The sequence below is a fragment of the Mytilus californianus genome, unplaced genomic scaffold, assembly GCF_021869535.1.
Source record: "Mytilus californianus isolate M0D057914Y unplaced genomic scaffold, xbMytCali1.0.p SCAF_11, whole genome shotgun sequence".
Taxonomy (NCBI): Eukaryota; Metazoa; Mollusca; class Bivalvia; order Mytilida; family Mytilidae; genus Mytilus; species Mytilus californianus.
Genome location: NW_026262593.1, coordinates 44,496,155 through 44,517,402, shown reverse-complemented (window position 1 = coordinate 44,517,402; position 21,248 = coordinate 44,496,155). Strand labels below are relative to the sequence as shown.

The 21,248-nt window shown below is 34.4% G+C and overlaps 3 protein-coding genes across 3 annotated transcripts; 1 reads left to right on the top strand and 2 right to left on the bottom strand.

Annotated features, from left to right (window-relative positions):
* The first annotated feature begins 1,672 nt into the window (after positions 1–1,672).
* Positions 1,673–8,987, top strand: LOC127720158 (solute carrier family 25 member 35-like). The gene is made up of 4 exons (XM_052226630.1): positions 1,673–1,755; positions 4,636–5,069; positions 7,712–7,930; positions 8,570–8,987. Exons 2-4 carry the CDS (start codon positions 4,680–4,682, stop codon positions 8,885–8,887), a joined length of 927 nt encoding a protein of 308 aa, XP_052082590.1. The 5' UTR covers positions 1,673–1,755; positions 4,636–4,679; the 3' UTR covers positions 8,888–8,987.
* Positions 8,988–12,828: 3,841 nt separating this feature from the next.
* On the bottom strand, positions 12,829–14,718 carry LOC127720153 (neuronal acetylcholine receptor subunit alpha-5-like). Its single transcript, XM_052226623.1, has one exon. It carries the CDS (start codon positions 14,611–14,613, stop codon positions 13,330–13,332), a length of 1,284 nt encoding a protein of 427 aa, XP_052082583.1. The 5' UTR covers positions 14,614–14,718; the 3' UTR covers positions 12,829–13,329.
* A 2,818-nt stretch (positions 14,719–17,536) lies between these two features.
* Positions 17,537–19,120, bottom strand: LOC127720155 (neuronal acetylcholine receptor subunit alpha-6-like). Its single transcript, XM_052226625.1, has one exon. It carries the CDS (start codon positions 18,951–18,953, stop codon positions 17,691–17,693), a length of 1,263 nt encoding a protein of 420 aa, XP_052082585.1. The 5' UTR covers positions 18,954–19,120; the 3' UTR covers positions 17,537–17,690.
* Positions 19,121–21,248: the final 2,128 nt, after the last annotated feature.

Genomic DNA, 21,248 nt, shown 5'->3' with positions numbered 1-21,248 from the left:
AATATACGCTACATGTATTCGTTGCCTCGATCTCAACAAATGATAATATAACAGTTTTAGCCTTTTTATGGGAAAATTAAATGGTGCATTGACATACACTTGAAGTCAGTGTTTAGCATATTTTGAATGAAATGAGGTTTGGAGTATACGTCAATGAGACAGCAACCAAACGTGATCAAAACCAATGATATCATCAAACCTGCCAACTTTTAAAAAGAGGGTTTCAGTGCGCGATTAGATTTTTATGGGTTACTTTTTTCGCGTGCGCTGTTTTTTTTTATCTCTTCTTTTTACTTATGGTATACTGATGATGAGCTAATCAGCCCTTTTTTATTTGAATGATTTTTGTCCTTATTTTATTGTGTAGAGAAACATAGTACATGTAGTTAGAATACCAGCAAAATCTTTTCTTGTGTAACTTATAAAAAGAAGAAGCGACCTTGTAGCCATAGACAAGAATAAATATCTACAAAAACCAACAAGAAGCTCAAACCGGACAGGACAACATACTTACCTATTACAGCCAGCCACCAAAGACTGTAGGAAATGGTCCTTCTTCATAAACATCTTCAAGGATTGGAACAAACTGCCACCAGATACCGCCACAGCAAAGTCTCTTGATATATTCAAGTCTCAAGTGACCAAAACCACAAACTAAATCAACAGAACAATTTGTTTTTATCCTGTTTTTAATCATGCGCATCTTGCCAGAATATTCATCATGTTGAATGTGGGCAGTATTTGAAAGAAGAAGAAGAACTGGCTGTTCACTTTTATCAATATGGACACAGATTCCTTGTGAAAAATTGAATACCAATACTTTTGAACAAATAAATTTATGATTTGATAACAATATTGACAACAATGTAAGGATCCGGATAAGCTACATATTAAATATGTTTATGGCATCACTACAGCTCAAATTGTATCAATGTATTACTAAGCACACTTCATTGACTTGTAATAAACTTGATTCATATTTTGAAAATTTGATTTTAACTCATGGCAATGAAAATGTATTATGAAGTTACTAGCAGGCTTGATAGTGTTCTGAGCTGTAAAGGACTTTCTGATGAAGTTGATTAAACGTCATTCAGGCCACCGTGGTCAACTTTATTTTCTTTATTTCAGACTTTGCATAAAGACATGTGATACAGTATCGGCAAATTTGTCAACCATCCTCTGAATTATAATTTCTTCTAAGGCGGCTTAAAAACATTCTTGCAAATGATAATTCGTCCGCCTTGTTTGTGATTTTTACAATTGTGACATACTGGCAGAGGAATACAACTCAAAAGTTCCATACAAGTTAGAATAGTTGCTCTCGTTAACAATGCCCCAATGATCAGGAGATCGATCATGAATATTACAGACCATAGAGATGAAACCAAGTAGCGAAACATGATATACCATGAGAGTGGTACTAACAACTGCTTTATAATAGAATATGTTACAAGATAAGTATTTACTTGTTTAGCTGTTGAAAGACACATTAAAATTTTTTCGAATCCGCGTCCTTTATGCATCCGAAATAATACAGGAAAACGTAATTTTGGAAAACTCCCCTCCGTTTAAATTTTACATTGACAATGTATACGTATTTGCTCGAAATACCACAGCTGGTCAGTTTAATTTATATAAACGTAAACATGCTTATATATATATATATACATGTACGTATTGATAACGACTGGGAGATACTAACAGGTCAAGAATTGGATCATGGCGAAACTGACAAACAGAAAAAATATACCGGTAAAATATGTCAATTTTAGAACATGTCCGTTTTATATTCATGATCCATTATATTTCTGCATTTCTTCATTCATTTTTTTAATTGTCAACTTAAACATTTTGCACAGTCACGGAACCGTTCACCGAGTCTTTTAGTAACATATTTTTCTATTTGTCAACATTTCTTGAATACACAGTAATGTTGTACCTGTATCTACCTATACTGAATGATAAAACAAAATAGTATACAACAACAAAAAATGTTTGTAAATCTTAACGTTGGTAATATAAGCAGAAAGTAAATGGTTAGTTGTTTTATAAGGTACGTTTCTTTACATTATTTAACAAATACTGTAAATTCAAAAACAATTTAGTGCATTTATTATTGCGATTTTTGAATAATGGACAAACATGCGAGTTTAATTAAACCGATTTCAGTTAATTGTTTTATACAAAATAAAATGCTCTTATTATTAAAAATATGAGTTTGAATTTTCTTCGAAACCTATCCCGTTCCAATGTTCACAATTATAAAAACAACGCATAAATCTAAATTTACAGTACATGATGATCGATATCATACATGCTCACATCCCAGAAAATTTTCTATGTTTGTCGACACAAAGTGCCTTATTCGTATTCGACGAGACTGACAGCCAAAAGACAATTGTTTTCTATATTTAGCAGAAGTTAAATTGAAATTTATTAAAAGAAAAGAAGAAATATCATGGCGTTTTTTAAATAACAAGCATTCTGTGAGTATTGCATGGCAATACATAGTCCCCTACCGGTTAAACATTCATTGCATTGGAACAAAATTCAAATTGATTAACTTGTCATGGTGTAAACTATATAACAAATATCAAGTCAATATCTTCAAGCATGACGAAAAAAAGTGTTGAAAACTGATTATTTGAGTGAATTTTTTTAAGTCCAAGGACCATTACTCTGCATGCACAAAATCATCAAACCAGAACAAAATTCGAACTTGATCTGTAACTTGTCATGATAAAACTATATACCAATTTTCAAATCAGTATCTTCAAGCATAACGAAAAAAGTGCGGAAAACGTATTTTTTTAGTGATTTTTCTAAGTCAAAGGACCATAACTCTGCACAAAATCATCAGACCGGAACAAAATTCGAGACTGATCTGTAACTTGTCATGATAAAACAATACATGAAATATGAAATCAATATCTTCAGGTATGAAGAAAAAAAGTGTGGAAAACTGATTTGCCGGACTGACGGATGGACAGACAGACAGACAGACAGACAGACAGACAGACAGACAGAGTGCAAACCTAAAGTCCACTTCGACTTCGTCGGTAGGGGACTAAAACAACAAAAAATGGAATCCTAGTTTTTACAATGTTCAAAGATACATACTTTGTTTTGATGAAAGGTACACAAATATAAGTTTGTGTCATATTTGTCATAGTGTGACAGGCCTAGCTAAAAACAAAAGAGTTCTTGCGGTTACTCTTACTAAGTGACGAAAGCTCGACTGTGTGGAATGAATTAATACCAAACTACATCCGTTATACTGTGCAGGGTGTATTAATACACAAGCACATTTGACTCGGGACACTGACTCGAAGATAGTTTCAGTTACTTGGAACTTAAATGACTGTCTCGCAAGGTGGGTGGTATTATGCACAATAACACCCTGCTCAACAAACCACATGCATTTTGGCGGAAGTTCATGTAACAGAACTATGACAGTTTTTCCTGGTGGCTCCCTTGTTTCACTTTTCAATGTTGACATTCTTTCCTTATTATTGTAAAAAACTAGCTGACACATGCTGAATACATGCGGAACCCATCTCCACGAAAGGAGCTTTTCTTGAAAGATGAAAAGAAGCTAGCATTAACCTTTAATTTCACGTACCACTATATAGACGTTCTCTTATTAATTTAGAGTTTGGAGACAAGCATCTTGATCGCATTTATCCCATTGAAGTTGATAATAAAAAAAAATACTGTTAAGTCTGCTTCATATCTTGGTAGAGAACTAAATTGTACAACAACACAGATATGATTTTAGTTTTCCTATTCTCAACTTTGAAGTTTTGTGTATCAACATTTCAGCAGTACCTGAATATATGGAGTAACTATCTCCAATTTGATAAGATGTTCCGTGGCTTGCGTCTCCTATCATGATTTTCTTGATAGTGATTGCTGCTTATCGAGAAACTATTGAATCGAGTGTTCCAAATATAAAAGTTGAAGTCATCCCTTCGACAGTTTTATGGACGCTAGCATGATTATGTTATCCGTTATGGAATTACCTGCGTCACAAATGACCTTGGATATATTCAGCCTGTTGTAGCAATAAACCTGTGCTCTTTCTTTGATTCTGACATCACAGAATTGACTTGCAATGAGTTGCACAATGTGTGGCCCTAATGAAACAAGAAACCCTTCCGAACCACCTGCGTTCATTCTCGACTTTTGGATGGGTTCATGTCGTTCAATCTTTTGGGGCTTGTACGGTACTTTGTGAACTGTTCTTTGTCGTTTTGTCGGGGTTTTTTTACCATGGGTTTTTCAATACTCATTCAATCTTTTAGTGAGTACTAAAAGGTACATTGGAAAAAATCCGGTCTCGACCAAAGGTTTTGAACTTGGTATTTGTTGTTTTTCGGTAAGTACTAGCATTCCATGAGTTCAAAGACTGTCCGCTCAAGTCAGAAGGCCAATTTATTCTATGGACTATTACTTTTTAAACTAGCATGTATAAAGTCTGGAAAACCGAGTTTGTCTAGTACAAAAGAGGACTCAAAATTTTATTACATAAGATGTCCTTAATGTCTGTGTAGTATTTGCAACTATATGAAGGTTTATCATTCAACCGTCACTAATATTATCAAACTTTTATTTATTCACTTGTATAAGTAGCTAGCAGTTACCAACATAATTCGATAACTGCATGGATATGAAAAATGAACCACGGAACTGAATTTAGTCTAGGTGCAATGGCAGCAGTTTGTGCAGCATGCTTCACCAATCCTTTAGAAGTAGTGAAAACACGAATGCAGTTACAAGGCGAACTTAAAGCAAGAGGTCATTATACAGTCTTCTATCGAAATACTTTCCATGCATTATATACAGTGGCTAAATATGATGGAATACGAGGGGTACAGAGTGGTCTTGCCCCAGCATTAGGGTACCAGATATCGATGAATGGAACCAGACTTGGTTCTTTTCAAATTATGGTTGATATGGGGCTTACAGACGGTGTTGACTGCTCCTTCTGTGGATTTCTTAGAACTCTGCTGGCAGCGGGACTCTCAGGGGCAGTTAGTAATGCTGTCGGTAGTCCGTTTTTTATGGTAGGTAAATGTTTGGTTCATTAAAATATCATATACGTATTGCATTTTATAAACGCTGCACGGTTTAGATGATTATGGATGTTACAAACTTTTATGAATGGTCAGTGAAAGTTTTGTATAATTATTTCTTTTCTATTTTGTTTATACTAGTAATTGATTTCTACGCTTCGTATATTAAAGGATCCACAACGTGAGATATGCTTTGACAGTTGTTGTATTTCGACATAATTTTTTCTCTTAAATATTCAGTTGTTTTTTAATATAAAAATAAGGAGATGAGGTATGATTGCCAATGAGACAACTATCCACCAAAGTTCAAATAAAATGGATGTAAGCAATTATAGACAACTGTACGGCCTTCAACAATGAGAAAAACCCATACCGTATAGTCGGCTATAAAGGGCCCCGAAATATGAAACAATTCAATATCGATGTCATTGGTTGAGCAAGGATTTTTACTAGCATAAGGATAATTCTCAATATATGTCCAATTCCACAGCAGATGATTAATCAAAATGAAGAGAGAGCAAATTTTATTAAAATTTTAACATCTCTAGAACACGAGACAACAACTTAACATTAACACGAAGAACCACCTATTTGAAAAAGAGACATACACATATCCTTGCTGCCTACAAGAGTCACTGGCGTTATCATATCACTGTTCATAAAATAATAAGTAATTCGAAACAGTTAGGTTTTTCAACAAATAGATTGTCTTATTCATTTTTGGCACACTTTTTTGGTTTTAAAGCTCTGTAACCTCGTATTTGACTTGACCTTCCTACTGTTTTGATTCGAGTGCCACTGATGAGTTTTATGTAGACAAAATGTGCGCCTGTGTCATAACAAATCATAACCCTGGTATCTTGGATCAGTTTTTACAACCACCAGGTCGATGTCAGCTGCTGGTGGACGTTTCGTCCAAGTGGGTATCACCAGTCAAGTAGCTTTTGTGTTGACAGGAAATATCATTGAAATGTTCGTTTTCAGTAAATTTACAGTTGATAAAACGTAAAATTCTTCCAAACAAGAAAGTTTACAAACCACCAGGCATAGATTGCATTAGCCGCATTTGACACAAAGTTTCGGAAAATTCAGTTTCAAAGTTCATCAACTTCGTACTTGATTTGGCTTTCCAGCTGGTTCGATTCGAGCGTCACTGATGAGTCTTATGTTGACGAAACGCGCTCCTGGCGAAAGATACCAAAGGGACATTCAAACTCAAAAGTAAAAAATAAACTGACAACACCATGACTAAAAAGGAAAAAGTACACAAAACCCAACATAGAAAACTAAAGACTGAGCAACACGGACCCCACCAGACACTGAGCTGATCTCAGGTGCTCCGGAAGAGTAAACAGATCCTGCTCCACATGTGGCACTTCTGTAAGTACAAACCAAATTATTAGCCTAGAATCTTTGATGCGTTTGTATATGTAACGCCAACAGAAGGCAGAAAATTATCATCCGCTCCCATCCTCACAAGATGCAACATTTCATTCCTTGGAATATCATTAAGAAATATCTGAAGAGAACCCCATGGATAATGAGTTTAATGCATGACATTGCCTTTTGTTCTGTCAATTGATGGACGTTTGGTGTAAATCAGGAAAAGTTGCACAAATTTCTAGATTATTCTAAACATTTAAGAGATGTTTCTTATTATTCTGAACCTGTAGGGACGTCTACCTCAGTTTTCAGAATCTTTAATCGATTTCTGTTTTCTCTTTCTGGTTTAGTTTCTTTGGAAACTCTTATTCGAATTTATCTCTCCTGAAAGTTTTATTATCACCTTGCTTTTTTCTTATACCTACTGTTTGTTATCTTCATATTTCGTTACTTTCATATCATGTCCAGATTCGGGACAACTCTAAACGCATGTCAAACTGACATCTTTGTATACAATCTTTCCACATTTTGCAGTTCTTATCTGATGTAATTTATATAATTCGAGTACAGCTTACAGACTTTCTAGGGGCAAAAGAAGTGTCCTTTCTTTGGCCGTCTCGATCTTTCGGCAATTCATACAACATAATTAATGATTCTCGCTTTTGAGGTCTCTATAAATCTCTTAATACGATGCAACATTTGTGAAGCCCTTTAATACTAAGTAAAAATAAAGCATTTGCTTGTAGTTTAATGTGCCTGAGCATCATTGGGAACTCATATAAAAAGTCATCAGAATCATGCTTCCACATGTTGAATTTTGATTAAATAATTATTAAAGCAAACGGATACGGGTTTGTGTTGATACAGATTAAGATTTTTTTTAACTTAATCCTTGAATAATTTTTTTTGAGTCTATTTGAAGAGGCAACGGACGTTGAAATTTGGGGAAACATAGTGATGGATTCATTTGTGTTAGCTTTCTATGGATGTGAACATTTTTTTTAATTCACTGCTGTTTCACTTTGTTATACAAGTCATCTTTTTTCTGGTATGGCAGTCGAAAATATCGAGAGCGTCAGTCGCTGTTATTGAAAACAAGCTAAACAATACATTTTCATAAAAAACTTGGCCCGTTCGCGCGATTTTGTGTATGTTGAACCGTGGAATCTGGGTTAAAAGGTATATTTTCTCGCATTTATCGCCTATGTGTCGTAGTATTATTTTTACCTCAATGGTTTCTCCATTCACAGATCAAAACTCATATCCAATGTAAAACAGATTCAAAGATTGCAGTAGGGTATCAGCATACTCATAAAACAATGTATCAGGCAGTCAAAGAAATTGTTGGACAAGATGGCGTAAAGGGGCTCTGGAGAGGAGCAAGTGCTGGAACATTGAGAGGATTTATCGGCTCAGCGGCACAACTCGGAGCTTTCACTTCAACAAAGAAATATTTGATTTCTAAAGAGGCAAGAAATATTAGTGGAATATTTATTTATAAATAATTGGCTTGGACATTTTCCATGAAACAAATCTTATGCAGAGTATGTGTATATATGCGACTGTATAAGCTTATTAGTTTTGAATTATTAGAGCTATATTCTTAAAATTACATGGGCATAAAATAATAAAATTCAAAAAATATAATTATTTTTAATACTTCTGAAAGCTCAGGTGTGTCAGTTTAGTGGTCTATGAAAAGATAAGGATGAATATTATGAAGACATTACAAGAAAGCTAGTTACTTAGGCACTAAGTTCATGTAAAAAATGATATATATTTGTTTTAATTTTCTGCCAAATAAAACCTCCATCCAAGAGGTTAAAGTCACCTTAAATTAACAATTTGCTACAATTCGAATCTAGAATTCGCTTTATCACTAGTCTGTAGTCTGTCAAAACTGAGGTTGTGAGTTCGAATCCCGCACATGACAGGTGCGCTCGACTCTAATCTTAATTGACTAGGATTTTAAGTTTTTCTACCGAAGATCGGTGACTCTCAATGGGCACTCCGGCTTCCTCCACCAAAAGAATCTGAACGCCACCAAAAAAAACTATAGTATTGAAAGTGACGTCAAACACCAATTTATCGAACTCTTCTCTTTTCAGATATTTGCTCAGGACAGTATAATGATTTCAATATTAGCAAGTATGGTTGGCGGAATAAGTTTGGCATTTTTCATGACTCCATTTGATGTTGTTTGCATTAGACTGTACAACCAAAGAACAACTGAATCTGGAAAAGGAATGTATTATAAAGGCATTTCTGACTGTTTTAGAAAAACCTACAGAAGTGAAGGAATAGCTGGACTTTACAAAGGCTGGGAACCAGCATTGATACGAATATGGCCACATACTGTTTTGTGCTTGGTATTTTGGGATTATTTTCGAGACACGTATTACAAGTGGAGTAAATCAAAAGAATAGAAAACTGTGAAATTAATTTTCAAAAGTTATACCCATATTGTTCATTTTTACAAGTTTGTTCCCATTAATTTTACTTTCCAAATAAATTTGTTGTATTCTATTTTAAATTTGTTGCAAACTAAAGCATATTTTGAACAGAATATGAAGATATTTTGTTTGTTCATTACTGAAGTTCACAACGTGCGGATTTAATTGCTTTTCGATGTTTTAACCACAAAAGGCAAGAAATCGTGAGATGTTGCTAATATACAGAGAAATATTTTGACAACGGCCATCAGACAGTCCTTTTAATGTAACAATATAATAAGAAACCTGACCCCAAAAAATTAAATCTTTCTATACATAACTAATGTCGACGTATACACTTGAATTATCATATAAAATTACAATAAATGTTATGACTGACCAAAATGAAGACGTTTTCAATTACTAAAAGATAGAAATACCTGTATATCTGATTTCGTAAATTGCCATTATACTATCACCTTTATACATCATCATAACAAGGTATACAACTAGCATTTTTGAGAAATGACACTCAGTCGCGAACTACTGTTATATTTCGATTCCGCTGTTGTCTATCCAACTGAAACTTGTGATATCCAAATGTCGTTAAGCTTCAAAAAGTAACATAAAATTATCTACAAAATGGCGTATAACACGGATTCATTCGAAGCAGACTTTCCAAGTAGGTCTATGGAGACCTTTCAAGTAGGTCTATAGAGACCTTCCAAGTAGGTTTATAGGTAAAAAAATGTTCTATGCATATATATATACTGTGTACAATTATCATATAATCACACGTCAGCATTTTTACATCGTCGAGTGCAGGAAGTTATGAGTTCGATTCCCGGTCGGGACAAACTATAGAGACTTTAAGATAAGTACTAGCTGCTTCAATGCTTAGCACGCGGCATTCAGGAATAAGAACTAAGACTGTTAGGCTCGGAATCAGAATGATGTGTCCTGGTAAGTTGACATGTCTTTCTGCAGACTATTCCCATATTTTCAGTTTGTTTCATAAAATGGATGCATTTATTTTATCTTTCATGTCTTCATATTTAGTTTTCCTTCAATTATTCTTATACTCATTATTGAAACTGCCTGTACTTGTGGTAGATTTGGTATAGAGAAATTGAAAGTCCAATTTCCATGTGAATTGTAACTCTGTGGCATGCAACTTAGTGAGAAATTTTCGTATTTTGTCCTTGAGAGTAACACATACGTTTCATTTTGGAACTCTTATACACTTACAATTATTTTGGTCTCATAAAACACCTCAAATTTTACATGTATGTTTTATTATAATACTTTTTTTTGATTGGCTAACAAAAATCTCGAGTCATTCTGAAATTAACCTTCATTTCCAAATGAAATGTAACATTCATGATGACACGAGCTTCCGCAATGAAGTGCAAAGGTAAATAAAAGAAAAACTTGATAGAAATCGTGTTTTCATGATCCTAGCAAACAAATGTAATTATAAGTATTGAATGCTTCTTTTAGTAACTTTATAGGGTTGTAAAAGCGTTGACCGTGGGCACATTTTTAGAATGAAGCGCTTCCGCGCTTCATACAAAATGTACTTAGGTCAACGCTTTTACCCCCCAATAAATTTACGAAAAGAAGCATTCAATTCTTAAATAATGATAATCTCAGTTTAGACTTAATAATTTTAATGAATATTCTCTTGGTCCATTAGTATCTATTAATGAAATTGAATATTTTTGACAGAAATAACTTTTTGTTTACTTAGTTTATCTTTTTGCTTTCTGATCACTGTGTTTCCGACCTCAGAAAAATATTGATATCAGAAATAGCGTTTTGTTACAGGCCAGCGATATGTTTATGATTGAAATACTAAATATCACGTGGTAAACATTGAGAAATGAGAACCTAACAAATTATATACTACTCCAAGGCTTATTGTCCCAATGCACAATGCACAATAGCATGTTGTATTAGTTACATACTACACACACAACGCGTACAGGGACCGGCTCAAAACATGAATTATATACTTTGCGTTATCATTACTAGAGGAGATGCCCGCGAAATCGCATATCCATAGAGGGACCGTATCAAAGACATAGATAACTTCCTGTATAAATGATCGAAAATTTTCGAGACGTTCCGAGAATCTTGGCCCACAGATGCTACCAAACTCAGGGTGTTCACGCAAAAAGTTAAAGAATAGAGAATAATGGAGTGCTGAAATATAAAGAATTTCAAGAATAAACAAGATGAAGGACATCCATCCAGACCCTCACGCTTGAACAAGAACTCGTACTAATCGTTTCATATCAAACATGTTCAATCATTAATTGACATAGATGCGATATTTTTAGAAAAGATGCGTTATTCCCATTTGACTCGATTTCTCAAACAATCTTATTATCGATTGAAAGTTATGTAGAAGAGGAGGGTTCTTTTTGTCTCAGTGTGTGTATCTAACTAAAGAAGAAATACAAGTTGGTCCCAGGAGTCTGTATCACCTTGCATCGTTGCATAAAATTGATGCAATGCAGCATGGGCCAAAATCTTGTCTTCCAGGTTATTTTTGGTAGACATTTTTTTTTTCTTTTCATCATATTTTTACAGATATCATTGAAGGCAAAAAAGAGATAAAAAATTTAATTTATCAGTATTGAAAGTTGTTTGACGATTTCAGTTATATACTGTCTTTTTAGTAGATCCTGTCTTTCTGTTCAATATGTCAACCATCTATTAAAGGTTTCAATAAATCGGGTAAAAACCCTCATTGGGTAAAAAAAAATCATCATTTAAGGGCAATAACTCATATAAGGACTCGAATCACGATTTCGACCATATGACTTATTTATGAATCTCAATTTGCTGATCAGTTCTGCTGTGTACAGTTTCTTTCTACCTACTTTAATTCTCTCTTATTATATAAGTTTTTCAAGATGAAAGCCAATATAAGGATAAAATGAATTCTAGTGGTATTTCATTAGTTCACATTTCACGATAGTTAAATCAACATCCTTGTGTGAATAAAGCATATATAAATATATATTGATTAATTGATTGTTGGTTGCTTAACGTCTAGTGGCAAATATTCCATGCATGTTTAGGACGAGAACAAATTAACAATAAATACAATAGGTAGGTGCTGTAATCGACGCCGTCCGGGATGAAGGTCGGGGATATTTGGACTGGCACTGGAAAATGCATCTTCGCTAGCCAAGGGTAACGATCTACTTCCCTCCTCTCCACCCTTGGCAGATTAAGCCAACATTTGTGATAACAATGTTGCGCCATCTATCGGTAGATTCAAGTCACACCCATTCCGAATACATTATTCTTGACCAATGGTAGCACTTGCACTCTTCAATTTGGAGGTAAAAACACGGTAGCGTCTAGATTCTACACACTTGGTAAAGCAGGAAACGAAAATATACGTAGACATTCATGCATTTGTGCAAGAAACATACACAGGAACTTCTATCAGTTGATTAAAAACATTCAAATTGTCACTAAATATAGTCGTATGTTTAGGGATGTAAAGACTTGTTGCACAATAAGCACGTGGCAATTGTTTACATACACTTTCTACTTTTACACGTGATCATGTTATAGGCGCTTTTTGATTGGATGCAGCGAGTTTCGACTGCAACCAATGAAAATCATTACCTTGTGTCTCCGAAATTCTATCTGAATCCGCCAAGGGTGGAGAGGAGGGAAGTGGATCGTAACCCTTGGCTAGCGAAGATGTGGAAAATGAGGGTATAATGGATATAGTCAGTTTAGCCTTGCAACAGGCCACCTACGGGCCCTCTAAAAGTTGTTTCAAGGGTTCTTCACGTGCAGAGAGCGTGACACTCTTTCTACACGAGGCATCATTATTTACGTCTTCATTAAGCATACATATAAAACTTTATGATAAAAGAATAATGTAACCTTTAAAAAGTCACAATGTGTTCATTTTCCCAAAGTATTGGTTTATTGCGTTTAAAATGTTTGATATGTTTGCATTCCCCATATAAAAAAAACACAAAAAAGAAATTAATTAACGCTGAGAGACTTTTATCACAACATGCACAATTTGCGGTTGTCAGTATGATCATTATCTCTATATTTATACATCAATAAATAATTCACATTTCAGCATTAACTTTGTGACTGCATTTCTATTTACCTTTCTATGGTATTGTTCGTATTGATATTGAAAATTAGTTTGAATTAAATCAAAGTTACATAAGAATTAAATTATATATTTTCTTTTTCCATTGATCGATTTTTTATTGGTGTTACACAATAGCAAATCTCTGACAAATATTGAGGCTTGAATGAGACCAAACTATCCATTTCCTTCTCCTTTTAAAACATCTTTTTTTTTGTCATTTCAGCATTTATTTATAACGTTCGCTTCAGTGTATAATTCATATTAGTTTCTGATCGCAATTGTACTGTAGAAATGATCAGTTTACTCCAGCAACGATGTCCATAAAGAAACTGAGGTTGGCAAGGAATAAAACTACACTGAATATTACAATAAAACATTTATCCAAAAATCTACTGACGTCTTTCCAAGAAGCGTCATCCTTATCATCATTAGGAATACCGAGTTTTTCTGTGTCCTTCACACTGTGTGTTTCTGCATCTCCGACTTGAATTCCATTGTTTTGACGTTTTTTACATGGCCTACATGTCTTTGATACCTTAATAAGGCGTCGCCAACTCTGTGTGACTGGCTGCGAGTCATCTCTGTGGTGAATGACGAGACCTAAAATGGTGCAAACCACAATCAGAGAACTTATGGTCAAATCGACGACGAGTTTTATTCCAACTGACGATAATCGTGGTGATGATGTCGATGGTAATGAATCAGCAACGATCGTCATAAAAACGGCGATAGACAATAAAAGGGTTATACTAAAACCAACACGTTCTCCAGAATCGGCCGGTAGAGCAAACACGAAAATGTTCAACACTCCAAGTAGAATGATTGGAAATATTACATTTATCATGAAAAAAGTTGGTTTTCTTTTGAAAGTCATCGAAATATACAATGCATTGACACTGCTTCCATTATATAATGTAGAGGAAACATAATCCCATTGTGGGTTTTCACTGTAGTATGTTGTGTCAACTGTGTAAGATTGTATAAGTATGACGATTTCATTTGCGTCGTATTGCCACGGAACGACCATCATTTGACATGTCTGCGAATCAAAAGGATAATAAGAGACGTCCGCGTCACATGCCATCTGAAAACTGTCTGCTGGGCTCCATTTAGCATCGCCATTTTCATAAAGAGCTACCGTTGAATCTTCCAAGGAAATAACAACTCCTTCTGTGTAAGGATTTCCTAAAATAAGATGTGGGATCCATATGTGTTTTGTAGGAATACGCATATATGACTGGCTCTCATACGAATTCGGGTCCCAAATAAGATTATTATCTCTCCATTTGACTTCAAAAAATCCGGCGACAGAAAATAGTCCTGTATTTTCATCTAAATCTTGTAGGTTTGTGAGAAAGAATTTGAATCCAACAGATGTTGCCGTATTTAGGTCTGTTTCTGGACGGATATATCTGTAACTTCTGCTAATAAGATCGTCGTAAAGTGAAGCCACGGCTGTAAATGACGCCGTATATCCAGGATTTATCCTTCCAACAAGTACCAGTGAAAAAAACAGCGTGTAGCACTTCATTTTTAATCGTGGAATATAGATATGAAAATAGTTATTTACACTGAACATTTAATTTTTTTAAAGTAAAAATTTTAAATATACCACGTGATTAGAGTTCTTTGTGATACGTTACATACGTATACGTATTCTATTTCGTATTCAACTGTTTTGAACCGTAATAATATTGACTACTCTCAAAGACAATCTTGTATAATTTTTTTGTCGATTAAATGCACTCAAATATCAAAATTTAAAATCCAAACAAAAATAAAAATTGGCATTTATTAAATGTTTGATATTTTTATAAACAGGCTTGTTAGAGTTTTCATTACACTCTGTATTGTTAATTGTCTATGCGTATATGTACAGAGCTAAAAACTAGTATCAAGACTTACACTATTATCACATTATATTGAAATCGGTTTATCCTTATCACTCAAGCTTTTAAACGTGATCGGATGACCATTAAAACACACCCGAAGGACACAAAATGTGTCAAAAACTTAAGGGAATTAAAGTAACACGATAAATTTAGTACCTCTGTACTTTTCTAATTAATCGTCATTGGAGGACCGCCCAAAACACAAAAATGATAAAGACAAAGAACGAAAAAATACTTGCAGAGCTTAATGAAAAAAGAACTTTAAATAATTGTCCCCTTCCCAAAAAAATCCATCTGAGGCCACTTTTGTTGCGAGGAGTTAAAACCTACCAGTATATTTCTAAATAATTTCTTAATTCATCAGTAGAAAATGTTCATGTTGTTATAAATCATGACAAAGGCGATCGAAGCATTAACTTCAGCTGGTAGAAAAATACAATAAATTACAAAAACTTAGGCGAGTATATCTTGGGGTTTACCCCAAATTATCACAGAAATCATTGAGTTTTTTAAACGTTTCAGTGCAATGTTTTATATTTAAGTTGAGCTTGATAATTGATTCAGTATAGATTTTTTAATGATGTATTATATCGGGCAAATATTGATACAACTGTTATAAGCAATGGCTTTTTGTAAGTGGATACCGTAAATAAAAATAACACAGAGAAGACCTTGTATAAAGTAACATAAATAATATCGTTAAAGACTAAAATGGTTTTGTTGATTGCTGCTGTGCTTTGCATACACTCAAGTATAGGAACTGTAAAACCTCATCTCCTGCTTATCGTGTCTGATGCGATGAGGATGCCAAGTGGTAATAAAAACTATGTAATAATCAAAAACAGAAACAGGACAACAGAAAAGACGAAAAGACAAACAGCAATCGACAAAACGATTTTATAATCACCAGGTCTTGTTACTTATATTCTGCAAATATCATATTGCATGTTACTTTAAACAAGGTGTTCTTTATTATTATTTACGGTACCTACTTGAAAAAGCCATTGCTTCTAACAGTGCCGAATCAGTATTTGCCGGATCTTATACATTAATAAAAAAATTGTATTCTGAACCAATTCTGTCGTTTGGTTGTTTTGATTACTCCTTGGTATTCTCTTATAAGTTTTCGCATTGGTCAGGATAAGCGGGAGGTATTTTTTTTAACCGCCCCTTTACTTGAGTGTGTACAAAGAACAAAGAATAAGTTTGCTGTTTGTTTAGTAGACCATGAAATAAATGTTACTGCCTTTTGAAAAAATAACAACAGGTATTGCTAGCCGGGGCCTCGGTGGTCAATTGGTCTAAGTTGTGGAACTATTGTATCACTAGCCTTTCAACACTGAGGTTGTCAGTACGAATCCCGGACTTGGCAGGCGCGTTCGGCTCCAATATTAATTGACAAGGATTCTCAGTTTTCCTACCAAAGGTCGGTGGTTCTCTCGAATTCCTCCACCAATAAAAACTGACCGCCACGAAAAAACAAAATAGTGCTGAAGGTGGCGTTAAACATCAATCAATGAATTATTTCTAACCAATCAAACAATAAGACATATAACAAAAGGAAAACTGAAAAACCATTGAAAACCAGTTTGACAAGTTTGTAACTTTTTTTGAAATTATATATGCTGATAACGAATTAATGGTACATAGGGAAAATGGGAGGTTTGTTTGCACGCTAAACTGGTTTAGTCTATGAGAACACAATTTATTCATTAGTTATAGTTGGCTTTAAATAAGCTTTCGGATCGGTACTAAGACATGCACATTAAGAATTGGTTTTGTGTGTTTTATATGTGTCGTTCTGACAGGTCAATCCATTTCCAATTGTTTTTTTTTTTTCAATTCATTCTTATGCAGTGTTGTAGCACCACTGTTCCAGGTTAGGGGAGGGTTGAACGCTCACAAACATGTTTAACCCCGCTACATTCTTTATGTGCCTTCTCAAGTCAGGAGCCTGTACTACAGTCCTTGTCGTTGTTTGCTGTCTGTCATATTTGTTTTTCGTTTATTGTTTTGTCATAAATCAGGCCGTATGTTTTTTTCACATTTTGCCATATCAGGGCCTCTTGTCGCAGACTAAACGTTGAGGGTTTTGTTTATTGTTCAAGGCACAGGCACTTGATTCTGATTGCGTTTTACTGGTATACTTTTATATTAAGAAATAAAGGTAAAAAAAGTATGTTGTTCTGTGCGGAATGTTTTTTTACTATTATCGTTTTTTTTCAAACCATCTTTACTTTCCATACGCGGTCGTTATTTTTAAAGATTTCTGTTTTATCTTTGTATATATTATTTATTGTTCACATAACATATGCATGAAGAACACCTTTAAATAGATAAGACGTATAGTTAACATTTCAAGAATTCTAAATAATTTCTCTTTTGAAATTGTCTCATGAGAATTGATCAATTTGAAAATAACACCTCGATAAAAAAAAACATGAAATATGAAGATGTGGTATAATTACCAATAATACACCTCTCCATCATAGACCAAATGACGTACACACGAGGTAGCGACTGCAGATCATCGCATAGCAAGCTATAAAAGGCCCCGAAATAACAAAGGTAAAACAATTCATAATATTCATAATATATAGGATACAAATGTAAAAAACATCATGTTTTATTAACTTAAATTTTTTCATAAAAATGAGAATGGAAATGGGGAATGTGTCAAAGAGACAACAACCCGACCATAGAGCAGACAACAGCCGAAGGCCACCAATGGGTCTTCAATGTTTATATGAATATTTCGTATTAGCTAATTTATACCAGCAACGATATCCATAAAGAATCCAAGATTCGCTATAATCAAAATACTGCTGAAGAAGACAATAAAACTTTTATCTAAGAACCCTCTGATGTCTTTCCATGTGACGCCATCTTGTTTTTTATCTTTACCATATGCATTCTCGTCAGTTTTATTTGCAAGATCTGAAAGTACTATACCAATGGGGATCTTGTTTTTTTCGGCATGTACTGCATTCGTTTTAGACTTTCTACAATTCAGGAAACATTTCCGAAACCTCATGAAACACTTCCAGAATCCTGTTGCAGGGACATTGTCAGTTCGATGATGAAGAATAAGTCCCAAGATAGTGCATACCATCATTAACGCACTGATAATTAGGTCAACACTTAGTTTAATGACCACTGACGATAGTCTTGGAGAAGACGTGTTAGGCAGCGAATCTGCTATGATTGTCATAAAAACGGCAATTGAAAGCAATAGTGTTATACTGAATCCGACACGTTCTCCAGAATCAGCTGGTAACACGAACACAAACACATTCAACACTCCAAGAAGTATAATCGGAAATATAATATTAATCATAAAAAATGTAGGTCTTCTTTTGAATTTCATTGAAAAATGGACACCGTTTGTACTACTTTGTGTATACACATTTGACGAAACGTAATCCCACGTTGGATTTTGGTTGTAGGAAGACAAATTCACTGTGGTTTGTGTCAATGTAACATTTATTTCACTTGCATCGTGCTGCCATGGTAGAAGCCAGATCTCACATGTCTGAGAATCAAACGGAAAATAAGACACATCAGCATCACAAGACATCTGGTAACTATCAGCAGGATACCAGTACGCTGAACCGTCAGCGTAAACACGGATTGTGGATTGCTCTAAGGAAATAACAATAGCATCTTTATAAGGGTTTCCAACAAGCAGATGAGGTTTCCACATGTATCCCGAAGGAATACGGATTGAATCTGTGTTGTCATAAGATGATGGATCCCATGTTAAGTTATTGTCCTTCCAACTTATTTCAAAAAACCCGGTTACAGAAAATTTGCTGTTGTTGTCGTCCAGATCTTGAAGATTCACAAGAAAGAACTTGAACCCAACTGTAGTTGCTGTATTAAGATCTGATTCTGGTCTGATATAACTGTAATTGTACGTAGTCAGTCGGTCGTACAGTGAGGTTACGAACGAATGTGAGGCAGTGATGCTATATTGTATATTACTGAAAAATGTTAAAAAAATAACTGCTAGTCCACAAAATCTCATGATGAAAAAGTTCACTTATTACGATTAACAAGAATCCAAAAGCAATTTGTTAGAATCATATAAAAATAGATAGCTAATAGATTGGTTGCAATTTACCTTTTAACATATCTATTATGAAGGTTTTTAAACCATGAAATACACAAAAGATCATTACAATATACTTGACCTCCATTGAAATTTACCGTTCCTTTTATAATCATGAACATTACATGTATAAAACGTAAAAGGTATTCGTGTATGACGTAAGTTACATTAAATTCAACCCAACTTTGGGTATTTTCACCTGTAACGATCTTCTATTTTATTTCACCAAAAAACTTGTTTTTCTTTGAATAAAAAAGAATTGTGTCGATAGATTGAATGACACAATCTTAATATATTGAATCGTGTCATAATTCTCTTCTGCTCTGATTATCTCTCTAATTGTTAAATAGTGTGTCGATTAAACAGAAGAATTCTGCTGGAAGTTGAATATTGAATATCAAATAATAAGCATAAAGCATAAAAGATTTATTTAAAGTCGGTTATACATATAACAATACAACATAAGCTCTGTAGAGCTTTTATCCGACATACATATAAGTCAAGCACAATACATAAAACACATAAAACAGAACATCATGCAAAGCATAAATAATATTTGCAAATGGTCAATACATATAATAAAAACATTTTTCAACAATTTAAAAAAAATGATAAAATCAAAACGATATATACAGCACTGCATGTTGCTGTTTAAAGGCATTTTGATACACAATAACACGTGTTTTTGTAAAAGTTTGCAGCTGAGGATGTCGACATCAATTAATCAACTTGAAAATGAACTAAGTTACTAACATTTTTGGATTCGAGCGTCACTGATGAGTCTTTTGTAGACGAAACGCGCGTCTGGCGTTAATACAAAATTTAATCCTGGTATCTATGATGAGTTTATTTACATGTATCAGAAAGAAAATACCTATAGCTAATTGACTTCCGAAAAGGTATTTTGGTTTTAATCGATTATGTCCTTCTTATATATATATAAGTATACGTCTAAACAAGTGACAACTCTACGACAGATCTATGCATTGGATCACCAGTGAAGGTAATACATGGCTAGTCAAAGGCGCTGGACACAGTGCAGGCGGTGATGTCTCGATATCCCAGTAGCATGATTTCGAATCCCGGCTTCCGCAAATTTGCAGATTTATATATATTTTGGGCTGTCTTCAAACATTTATTCCTTAGTCATCTGTTTAGAAATAAGCCATATTATTGATAGAACTTCAAATTAAACATATGGGACTGTACGTGATTCTTTTAATTCAAGTTAAAGAGTGGCGAAAGATACCAAAGTGAAATTCAACTCATAAGTAAAAAAATAAACTGACAACGCCATGACAAAAAAAGGAAAATTCAAATGACAAAGAACAGTACACAAAACACAACATAGAAAATTAAAGACTGAGCAACTCGAACCCCACCAAACAAACGGGGATGATATCAGGTGCTTCAGAAGGGTAAGCAGATCCTGCTCCACATGTGACACCCGTCATGTCATGTAAATCCTATAAAATACGTTAAGTTATATCAAGTGATTAGACATCACGCAATGGCGAAATGGTGATTGACTCTTAACTTACCCTAAGACATCACCAAATTCTAGTCCATCGGTCGTGTAAAATTTTCTAATCTTGAAACTTGACCGAATGACAAATTTTGAAATTAAAACATGTTTTCATGACAGAGGATAGACGAAACTGTTATGCTGGTAAAAACAGCACAAACATTGAAAAATTCAAAAACACAAAAAACAACAGTTTGATTAAAGCAAGAGTAACACGGATTACTTTAAACAAAACTAGGGGTGATCTTCGGTGTTCTGGTAGGGTAAGCAGATCATGCTCCACATGAGTCACCCGTCGTGTTGTTCACGTAAGTACAAACCACGTGATAAATCTGGTTCGGTAGGCCACATTCGGGGAAAAAGGACGGGATTGTGGTTACAACAATTGGAACATATCTGTCGGCATCTATGAACACAGAATGTTACTTAGTTCCATAACGGTCAACCAACTCTTGATAGCATCCGAAAAATTTACGAAGTGATGATTTCAACTTCACCTCTTAAAATTCTTGGTTTAATACCTTCTGTGTGAGTAGAAATCCTCTAACAATGAAATACAAGCCCTGGAATATCGTCTCAACTAGAAGATATATGTACACCGTATGCAGGCGCTGCTGGAATGCTGCTACATAGAAATTGAAAGTTCACAATTAAGAAGCTAAAATCAACGCTTTTTGTCGTAAAGT